This window comes from Myzus persicae, unplaced genomic scaffold, assembly GCF_001856785.1.
Source record: "Myzus persicae strain clone G006 unplaced genomic scaffold, MPER_G0061.0, whole genome shotgun sequence".
Lineage (NCBI taxonomy): Eukaryota > Metazoa > Arthropoda > Insecta > Hemiptera > Aphididae > Myzus > Myzus persicae.
In genome coordinates, this window is record NW_019101082.1 from 3,882 (window position 1) to 16,493 (window position 12,612).

The following is a 12,612-nucleotide window of genomic DNA, read 5'->3' on the forward strand; positions in this document are numbered from 1 at the left end:
TGAATAAATATATGATAAATTATTTGATTTTGAATGTTTTAAACCTCTGGCATGAACATAAAATTCTGTAAGTTTAAATTGTCAAGTGTGAATGTGTTAGATTTATCTTGGAAAACTGAATAGGCATAACAGCCTGGAAGTCCAATATTGTCTAACTTGTATCTAAGGCCACTGGGAGGCATGGTGTCCTGCAAGCTTGAATGACGAATATAAATTTGAATCAAAATGATTAATAACACTAGCTTTTAATGGCTACAGCTATGAAGTACAATTATAGCCAGTGTTGAAAACTATAATTAGGATATTAATACCTACCTACATCTATATGTGTAAAGTGATGTATAATTTCAGATATACATGAATGTGTAAAAAAAAATATAACATGTTATTATAAAAATATATAATAAACACATAACAACATGTTATAGTTAAAGCTAATAACTTTTGTAGTTGAAGCTCTTGCTCTCGCTCAAGAGAAAAAAAAACCATAAGAAAAAAAATTACCTTTATTATTTTCAAGACTTAAATTGTGTAAAAGGTTAATTTTATTTAATTTTAAAAGAAATTACTGTTAAAAGAAATCAATTTTTGAAATTTCAATTGAATCATTTTATATATACATATTTATACTTCAGTTAATATTGTAATTTGCAGACATAGAAATTAATACACTTTATAAACATTTAATTTTTTGAAAAAATGTTGTATCTTAAATACTGATATTACTGCTCAAATGAGTGTATCAAAAACAATAAATTAATTTTTTAATTTTATTTACATACATAGAACCAAAAATCTTGATGTGTTGTTTTGACTCTAAATTCAATTTCTCCAATCATACTGAAATGATCATAACTAAAAACTGTTGACTGTTCTCTTGTTTGCTTCAATTTTTAATATTACCCGATTTGGATCAATAATTTATCAAAGTTAATACAAAGCCATTAAATCAGTACAAAATACATTTTTACACTTGATTTCAATAATAAACTTACTTTTTGATACATTGCAATTTTCAACATTCTCTTTTGATGCTTATTCATCAAATATAAAACCATAACGTAATGTTTGATTAGTTCTCACGGATAACCAAACATCAGTGAATACTACCTATCAATTATTTGAGTATCATTTCATACAAAAATTTGTTATACATTGTCAGCCTTCATATTCCATTTATTTCAAACTTATGTTTGCTTTTGATCTATCTACATTAGGCAGACAATTTCATAACAATTAATTTTATTTCACATTAGTTTATAAAATGTATATATTTTACTAAGAAAAACTTTTTATCGTTTTGGTAAACATTACACTCAAATCCATTTCATTTTTCTTTGAATATGTTAAAATTTTCAAATTAATTTAGCTTTTGAGCTACTTACAGACATTTGACATTTTTTATTTTTATTTTTTGAATTTCGTTATACCTTATAGATACCTTATAGTTTCTATGGTCACCCACTCACGTCAACATGTAAAGTTATAATGTTAATCATATTTGCTTAGCCTCTTGTTTATACATATAGATTATAAAGTTCATTTTTAGTAAAATGACTTTAAAAAAAGTGTTGATAAAATTATTAATAAATTAAATTATTTGCTTAGTCGAAAAAAATGTGAAAATTAAATTCAAGGTTCCTTATAAGTATTTCTACCAAATAAACAAATAAAAGTTAAATCGAAAACCACAATAATTTTTTTTTAGTTTTTGAAGTTTAAATCTTGGCAAACTTAGATATTTACACTTAAAATAACAAGGCATCATTGAAAGATTTGTTTTATGTGACAAGTTAAAAACAAAGAACTGGTGCTACTTGAATATTTCACCAAATGTTTAGTCGTTTAGATTAATGCTGACAAAATGTTAACTATCCCAGTTCTCTCTAACCCCCAATAGGCGTAGAAGGTTAGGTGAATAATTAAATATAAAATATATGTGTACAGTAAGATTACCAGTATTGATTATAGTACTTTTTAGATGTTGTAGTTGTTTGTTATTTCTAAACCAGGTCCACTAATATGGTCTTGTCAATTTATTTGTAAAAAGTCTAGAATAAACTGTTTTTATGAAATTGTGGATATTTGTCCTACCAATTTAAATAACGTGATTGATCTAAAGAATTAGTGTCAATTAAATAAAAATGTATTTAAAAAATGTGTTTATAAAAAATATTATTTAGGTACTAATTTGTCTTTCAATACAATGTAAAATATAAATTACTTTTAATTTCTTCTAAACATCCAACCGCTTTCATGGGAAATAAACTATCACCATCGTATACATCAGTCAAGGCAAAAAAAAAAAAAAAAAATATTTGATCACTTTTATATTTAGTCTATAACAGGTGTGGGTCAACTGTCCGAAAATCATATGTTCGAAAGTCATGTGTTCAAAAGTTCATGTCATCGAAAAATTGTATGTTCGAAAAGCCATGTATTTGAAAGGTTATTTGTTCGAATGGATATGTTTCAAATGTCATACTTTTATAAATAAATGTACAATTATCTAGCCTAAAATTGTATTAATGTGTATTATAATATAATAAAACAATATTAAATTGTATTATTATTAGAAGTATACCTACCAGGATAACTAAAATTTAAAATGCATCATTATAAATGTTTGAATCAAATGTAAATATAAAAATAAAAATAAATATTTACAAAGTTAAATGCCTTTTAAAAATTTCAACTTGTCTAACTTATCGTCATCATAAATTCTTTGTTGAATTTTTTTTTTCATTTAAGATGAGTATTTTGTACATCGATGTTCTTTTTTGCTCATTTTGAAGTCCGCCCTTGCCCCAAAGAAAGCTGTTCAACTGTTGATTCTGTTTCATTTTGCACTTTTTGTATAAACTTAATGTAGTTAAATAGACCTGAAGCATCATTTTATTCCAGGGCTTGCAAACGTTATAATAACGTTATGATTATATCGTTATATTTGATAAAAAACGATTGAAATTTGTAAACGTAATTATAACGGAAAACGATAAACGTAAATAAATAAATAACACAAAACAAAACGTAACGTTTCACAAAATATATAATGTATCATTAAACAAAACATAACGCAAAACGGTATATATTGTATCCCATTAAACGAAATAATTAATTCCCAATTATTTAATAATACTTAGTAGTATTCAATTATTTATTCTATCTAAGAATTAATTTTATTCCGTATCCGGCCTATCCGGGAGATCCCGTATTATATATTATTTTAAAACTTAATAAGAAGTTATTAATAGAATAATTTAATTACCAATAGCTAATAATAGTGATGCTCTGATAATATTGTACTGTACTATCTGTACTACGGTCGAAATTTATACCACTCAAGTAATTCAACTATTGTGTTCGGTGTTCAGTTTGCTCAGATTTATTCACTCGTCACTGTTAGTCTAATTGTTGTCAAACGTTTAATATTTATATTTTATACTAATATACTTGTAGTTTTAACGTGCATACGTTTTCTTTATATTAGTTTAACCCATTTAATAAAATAAATAAAATTAAACAATACCTACTTATGACTCAGAAAAGGGAAATTATGTCCCCAAAAAAGGTCATAGTCGTATACTTTTAAGTTTTAAATAACGATAAACGCAAAAATTGTATAACGTTTAAATTATGAATAACGATAAACGCAAAAATTGTATAACGTTTTAATTCTGAATAACGATAAACAAAAGTTGAATAACGATAAACTCAAAATTTGTTTAACGTTTTGATTGTAAATAACGTAAAACAAAATTAATTTTTCAAATGCAAGCCCTGTAATAAAATTTATTCACATATTTCTAAGCTATAAAATGTTTCAACTTATACGGATTAGAAGAAACTAGTCTATTAATTTTCCTCTGTAACGATTCTGCAATGTTTGTGGTTCTTTGCAAACCCAGACTCAGACGGTCAGCTACTGACCATATTTATGGAGAAAACATTGGTGGATCAAGCATGGTTTGTTTTGTTTATCTTCCTCTTAAACGTATACCGGATTTTCCCATAACATCCGTTTCAGGTAAAATGCAGAAACAACAAAGTATTTTCAATTTAAAAATACGGTAACATTTGACTGCAATAAAACAATCGTATACATTTAATTACTTTATTTGTTTGCTACACATTTGATCGACAGTTTGATTTGTCCATAGTTGGTTTCTTGAAAAGTACCCTTGTTGCAAAATTGTATTTCAAATTATTCAATCCTATGTTTGATGTATCGATCAATGTTGTTGCCATATATTCTGAATACCATAAACAAAAACGCAGCGTAATATTATATTAAATTTTAGGACTCAACTATCTTTACAATTATAATACCATATCAGAAAAAATTAAATTATGTACCAAATATGTAAATTTTTTACTGACCTGAAAGGTGTCTACCACAGTAGTACTACCTATAATATAAACATCTCAAATCTAAGTTCATGGTACCTATAGAATGTAGGCTTATTGCTTAAGGATGACAATCCAACGATGTCTTAAAATAAACTCAATTTAATATTTATAATTATAAACAATATGCGCTATAAAGTAAATACTATAGATAAAAAATATATGGAACACTCACAGACGAGACAATTACGAATTGACTATATTCGTCTATAGCTATAACTTCTTGCAGTTAAGAAGCACTATACTTTCCAATTTAATGCAATAGGATCCAATCAGTTGATCACCAAATTCATGATGCTCTTTGACGAGCTCCACATTTTTCATCAAATATAATATATCACGTTTGTTTTGCAACTCAAATGGATTGGATATCTAAGTAACTGTCACATGCTTCTATGAAACGATTACTGCGTGTAAAAATGATCACAATATGACATTACAGGCAGTTAAAAAATAGTAAAATTCAACATTTATTTAAAAAAAAAACCAAATATTTGTACATTTGCCATTTCACATACTTCATTAATATGGGCATTGCAGGCATTACACGAATACAAAGTAGACGATGAATTACTAAAATGTTTGAAGGTCCATGAGAAAGTGAACGATTTATATCTGGTTTTTTAATTTTTCTGAGTGATCTGAATTTCCTGATCTCAATATCGACAAACGTTGATACAACTAAAATATTTCAAACTAATCAATGACAAACGCATCTTTATCAATCGATTGATTCACAACGTGGGTAATATCAATATTTTTAGGATCAACGAAATTATCATTCATATTTTTGTTTTTGTTTTGATCGTCCATGTTTTTTAGCCTTAGCTAGGACACCTGTAACGGTATGCTCACACATCATTATAACGATTCAATACAATGTAACAGATAAATAAATAACTGCCAGACCGCGTCTCACGTAGAAATCGGGAATCTCCAGAGTCTAATAAATCATTGTCACTGACAATAATAGTCTGCGAATATTTTACGATCACGGATTGAGAAATCGGCACGTAGCTGTTCGTAAGGGTAAAGCTTAGGGCGTGTGGCTTTCTTACATGCCGCCAGCGAAAAGGTATATGGTTTAAAAAAAGGTGCTTGCCGCAGAAGAGGAATCTGCTTCTCGGGTGCGCAAAACAAACTTTTGATGAATCCGCCTATCGCTGTCGGGTCATCATTCCTTAGCCAGTGCATGAGCACCAGCCTTAACAGCAACAACGTACGAATACCGAATTCAACGAGCGACAACTGGACTCCTTGTGACGGGCTGAATCAGTGTGTTTCTCATTGTTCCGATTCGCATATTTTGAGTAATCAAAAACTTTTACAGCGTAGGCCCGAGGCAGCCGCGAGTCGGGTAAGATGTTTGATATAAAATATATTATATGCACATTTTGCACTCAACTATATGTTGTACGGTATACCTGATCAAAATGCTGGAACACACGATTTCGATAGCCCTCCAAACACCCGGAGGAAAGTAGCAGCGTGAATTTAACACTCATCGCATCTGGTACCTATTATTCTATAGTACTTCTACAAGTGTAGAGAATCGTTCTGATACTCCAAGTCAATAGCAGGTTTAATTATAACTACATTCACGATCTTTATTTATTATTTAATCGAACTTTTTCAGTTATTACACGTCATCAATAATTGTGGATGTTGACTTGGCTTTAGCAAGCGTTCTTATTCTTGTTATCGATTACTTTCAGTAAGTTTTTTTATGGTATTCTCATCGAGGTTTTCAATATTATCATTAATTAGCAATCTTTTATAATGATGCAATTGTCAAAAAAAAAAAAACACCTCTAAAAATATGACAACAATTTAATCGTTTTAAAAATCAACAGTAATCACACAGAATAATTGTTTACCAAATCATTTCTTATAGTATAAATTGCTTTAGTATAACCAAACGCAATGGTATTCCCATTGGAGTTCTCATCTAACGTCTCATATGTTGACAATAGAATATTTCTGGTTATTATAGTATCCGTTAGCCGATTAGTTAAAATAAAATTAACATTGTCCAGAGATTTAAATCTCAATCCAATTAAAATCAAAGCATAATAATAAAAAAAAATTGTAATCAAACTTAATATGAAAAAGTTGAAAAAGGTTAAAAATAATAAATTATATATTTACTGATTCACAATGTTCGGTATGGCGATTATAATCTATAATATTGTTTATTACTTTATATGAGCTCCACATTTTTACATCAATTATAGTAATAATTCTCTGCTTCGTTGTGTAACGAGTGCCTTTCACCTGAACCCACGAAACAAAACTAACAGAATTTAAATTTGTAATCTGATTTAATAAATTATTTTGTATTTTTTCTATCTCATTTATAGACATATCTATTACTTTTCCTACGTTTGATGATTCTAAAGACAAAGATGTATTCGATTTAGATAATAATTGATGTGCAAGTCTTAGTTGGTGTTTTATACTCAGTGTATAGCATATATTTTTCCGACTGGTAATAGAATGGGCCGTTAGCTTTAACTCTATGTTTAGACTCGTATCTCATCGACCATAAGTGAGATACAGGCCCAACTTTACTCATTATTAATTGATAATGTAATAAGTGGTGATACTTTGGTTATAAGTTGGTTGGAAACAATGTTAAATACAACTCATGATGTTCAGTTATAAGTGTTTTATTAATAAATTATGTTCTGGTTGAATTGACTTTAACGTTACGATCTGTATAATTTGTCGAAGTAATATATATAACTGCCAAAATTCCGAAATAATGGTTAGGTAAAGATGTGGATGTGTGTGTAGCCATGACAATGTAGATAGGTATGATGACATTTTGATTTCTACGCACAACCCCGCGCTTGCCCTGCCAACAGTGTAGTTCGCCTAATCTCATTGGTTGTGGTATTATACATTTATACCGCCAAAATACAAATTATCAATTATAAAATAACAATTTATAATATTGATTACATTTTTACCATTGTTTTGATCCTTATATGATAAGATCCGTGCTACATTTAAACCTTGACATTAACAAGCACAATATGTATTTGAAAAAAGTTTAATAAATTTTAATACTATTATTATTATTTACAGAATTTAATTAGTTTCTTATTTTTACGTGGTTTTTTATTATATAATAGTTTAGAATTTAAATTATTCAGCCGTATAAAAGTCCTTGTTCTAACTAAACATTGTCATATATCCTTTGGTATATTTTGTGAGGAAACTTTTGACCATAAAATTTCAGTTAAATACTTCATTACTCCAGTTATTTTAGATCAATTATCTCCATGTAGTTTTTGAAACTCTCTCTCCATAATTTCTACAATTTCAATCAGTGTGACAGATGGAATTTTAAGTCCACTCCTGGAAACATGTTTAATCCATGAAGATTCATCACCGTTTTGGTCTATTAGCTGTGGATATTTACTAAAATATCTATTTGCAACATATCCAGCTATATATTTCGTAGCTTGAAACTCAATTTGGTTAAATGAATTACCAGACATAAACCTGTGACATAAAATTAAGGATGATGAAACTATAATAGTGAACAGGTATTAATTATGTACAAAAATGGTAAGTACCTAATTATTAAGAACTTAATTTTTCTACTTAAATTCATTTCAAACTGTTCTAATAGGTAAGACTTTCTTTATTAACTAATGTCGTTTCTTCACCTAACTCAATTACACCATATCATTCTGTTATAATTTCAGAGTTATGAATAATATGGCTTGTTAAACATTCATCTCCGTTCAAAAGAGATGTTTCAATTCCACACTCTGTTAGTATTATTTGTGAAAATACAATCTGAATGCTTCCCAAGAATGTACCAACGAAGACTAAAAATATAGGAAAAATTGATGATTATGTATTGTAAAAATCAGTTATGTTTTACTTAATTTATATTTTGGACGCTTTAAATACTGGTTTAAACGTTATACGGCTTTAACCTAACCTATACCTGTATTTAAAATTGAGCACTGTAATATTGTTGCTTGAAAATGTGGGTTGGAGGAACTCCCTCCAATTCTTTAGATAAGAATGATATATACTGCCTTAATTCGTCTTTTGTTATTCCCGCACGTGATTTTTTAATATTGTCGGTAAAACGTTTTGTTAGTTGGGGATGTCTTTTTAAGAAGTTTAAAATCCAATCATGCCCAGGAACATTAGCTTTAAACTTTTTCACAACCTGACCAATTTGTTCAAGGTAATGTTTTACCACCATTTTTAGATCAAATTCTCCCATTGGAAAGCCATAATCACTGGCTTTTATTATGCAATTAACAAATATATTTTCTTCATCTTTGGTAAATATTGGTGGCAAACCTGGATTAAGAACTTGGTAACCTTTTAATTTGTTCAAAATTGTACGTCTAGGAATACCAAATTCTAGTGGTGCATTTCTATGAGATAATTCCTTATTTTGAATTGCTGCTAGATATCTGGATAAGATTTCTTCTGCATCATTTTTATATTCGCGGGATCCCAATTTTCTAGTATAACCTCGAGGCATTTTTGTCTATGAAAAATAAAAGCTATGCAGGATTACCTATTATTAAGAAAAACTTTTATCTGATCTAGAATCTAGAATAATAGTTGATGGGGAAACATTGCGCCAAAACACTATAATAAAATACTGGCGCAAAGATACCCCTTTGAGTGGTGCAAAGTTACAACAATTATAAACACTCATCTTGATACAGCATCGTTTTCGCTACAAAATTATACACAGAATGAGTTATATCTTACCTTAAAAATCCAACAAAAATGCGTTCCACAAAGAAAAGTTTGCCAGCTCAAATTCTCACGTGTTTAAGAGGACGCCAAACCCGCATGTGTTGTCTCCGTCTTTCAAAGGTACAACATAGATATAAACATAAACTGTTTTGCGCGGGATAACTTTTATCTTTCTGTGTTTGTAGTAGTGGCTCCAAAATTTCTGAACATACCGAGTAGAAAATTATCTATGCAACAGCGTGCCTATATTTTAGATAACATAAATACAATAAAAGTTATTTGCTTCTAAACATTTTGTTTTTTTGTTTTTTTTTCATTTGCTTATAAAAAAATGATTGGAAGTGTAATTAAAAAAAAGCACGCTGTTAGATAAAGTTCTTCTTTACGTGTTGTGAAAATTTGGTAATTCTACAACAAATTTGGTGCGAGAAAAGTTATCCCGCCCTAAACAGTTTTTGCTATGTTGTACATTTGTAAGACAGAGACAGCACATGCGGGTATGGTGTCCTCTTAATGGCTCCACAAAAGATAACGCACCGATAACAGAAAAAAAACTGCCTTCATGTATGGAGGTAACATATGAAATAGCTATAAAAGTGCTGCCACCAACGCACGAACTAAAATTAAATTATCACCATTTCCAAAGTCACCAGCTATCACCAGAGGTTTTTTTTTTTTGGAGCAAAGTTAACCCGGGGGAGCAAAGTAACCCCAAACGACGGAACATCCATAACAACCCCTTCAAAAACATTTAAACATAATTTCTATATAATATATATTATTTATTGCGTTAAAAATATAAGAATTTATAAAAATTAAAACTTATCTCATAAAATAATTAGTGTAGGTATTAGATACATATACAACACAACTATACGAATTCGTAAGTACATTAAATGTAACAAATAAAATTGAATTTATAAAGGTGATTTATTTCAATACAATTATATACATTCGATTATTTGAATTATTTTATAATTAATATGTAGGTATGTTATAAAATAAAATATATTTATACAATATATAGGTAAGTGTAGAAAAAAGTAAGATAAACAAAATACATACATATTGACTTCCGAAAAAATTATATAAATGTTGTGAATGGTATTTGACAATTATATAATAATACATTGTATTAGCCATTAGGTACATAAATACGTACTAAGAACTTCCAATAAATTAATTTTTAGAACTTACAGGATTATAACTTAAATTAATGTTTTCTATAGCTGATTTTTTTGCTTTCCTATTTAAATAAAATTTTGCTATAAAATATATTAAAAATATCCGTCTCTTAACATGTTGTGTAAACAACAAGCTACCCATATTAGGTCATCACATGTTGTACTTTCAATATTAATTGGTTGGTAAAAAACACGGAATACTTGGCTCAGTAAGCCAAACGCGTTTTCAGTAACACGCCTTGCTCTACTTAATCTGTAATTAAACACCTTTTTAGAGGCATCTCCTAAACTAGATTTTCGAGAATATGGTTTCATTATATTTGGATGTAGACGAAAAGCTTCATCTCCAACAACAACGTGTGGTACAACAATGTTAGAACCTGGAAGTGCACTTTCTTCTGGAAATCTAAACGACCCATTTAAAATGTGTTGACCAATAAGAGACTTAAGGAAAATGCTGCTATCGCCTTCTTTTCCGTAAGAGCCAATATCAACAATGACGAATTTATTATTAGCGTCAACCATTGCCAAGAGAACAATTGAAAAAAAATCCTTATAGTTAAAGTATAAGGACCCCGAGTTGGGTGGACTTCGAATACGTACGTGTTTACCATCAATGGCAAGTATGCAGTTAGGAAAGTTCCATTTATAGGAAAATTCATCTGCCTTTTATTTTAAATCGATTTGACATGAGTCTGGTAAGAAAACAGGAACTAGCTTCTCTTTTAAAACTGATAAGGTCTTTTTAATTATTTTACTGATGTAGCTATGGCATATTCGAAAGCCAAAGGCCAATGATCGAAACGATTCCCCAGTTGCCATGTATCTAAAAAAACGAAAAAAATAAAAATATTTTTACATTTTCAGTTTCTAGTGTAAGTACTAAGTTAAAAAAAAATTGATAGACGCAAATACCTCAAGGTTAATGCCAATTTTTCTGCTGCTGTTATTGGTTCCTTCACTCGGTTGCTAGGCATTTTTGTTAATTGAACCTCAATAAGTGACAACAAGAAATCGAACTGGTTTTTATTAACACGAAAAAACTCCCGAAATTTTGTTTCATTTCGTTGCAAATGTCTATTTATTAAAATTTCAAAGTATCCTTCAGATTTTCTATTTAAAAAAAGTTCATCAACTTTTTCTCTCTTTTTATATTTTACATTGTACAGTAATTCATCTTCTTCTTGCTCTTCCTCGAGAAGGAGTAACAATATTTTATTATTGTTAATTATTGCAGTATTGACACTCATAATAATTAATAATTATCAAAAATTAACTTAATAAACACAAGACTTCACAGCACGAAGACCAAAATGATACTAAATTATTTAATACAAAATCTGAACAGTGAACACCTGCATTTCAGACTGGTCTCGGTCACCAGTCGCGCCTGGGAAACCAGCACGCATCAACGACCGGTCGCCGAGACCAAACTCCGCGACCGGTCGCCGCGACAAGTCGCGCCTTGGAAACCGTACCTTTAGAACGCGGCTGACGCGTGCGACCGCCGCGCGCGTCTAGAGCCGCGCGACCGTGACCGCGCCAGAGTCAGTCATGACGCGGCCGCGTGCTCGTAATTTTTATAATTAATACGAATAAATATAAAATTAAATTTTATTATTATAATATTTATTAATTTATTATATTTATTTTAATTAATTTATTAATTATATAATACGTTAAATAATATTTATCAATATTATATTATAAAAATGTCTTCGAACATCATGAAAACGGGATTTAGTACTGAAGAAGATAAAACCTTGGCTGAACTCGTTGGGTTTCATCCATGTTTATTTGACTTGGCAAACCCTTCATACAAAAATCAAATAATAAAAGAAAATGTATGGAAACAAATTTCAAACGAATTGAACAGACCAGGTATTTTTTAATTTTTAAAACTTTTTATTTATAAATGCAATAGTATTCAGTCCGGTCTTATTACGTTATGTTACGGTATTTATCATATATCTTTTTACAAAAATTGGTCTAATATAGTTAGGTCTGATCGAATATAATATTATAATAAATATGTATTATATTATATTTTTCACTCAAGGGATAATATTTCGGGACAACGTTTGGCCCATCACACTTTCTTCATAATTTTAATAATAATATAAACAGAAACTGGAATATTATGTATTATTGATTTATATAAATAATACAAGGTTAAAAAAAATGCTCATGTATTCTCATTTCAGATTAAACATATATACATTATAAACATTATAAACTGTACATATAATATTATTGAGATATATAAACAAACAATTAG

General features: G+C 29.1%; 1 protein-coding gene across 1 annotated transcript; it reads right to left on the bottom strand.

The window, feature by feature from the left end:
• Positions 1 to 10,427: 10,427 nt before the first annotated feature.
• Positions 10,428 to 10,859, bottom strand: LOC111027671. Its single transcript, XM_022306067.1, has one exon. It carries the CDS (start codon positions 10,857 to 10,859, stop codon positions 10,428 to 10,430), a length of 432 nt encoding a protein of 143 aa, XP_022161759.1.
• Positions 10,860 to 12,612: the final 1,753 nt, after the last annotated feature.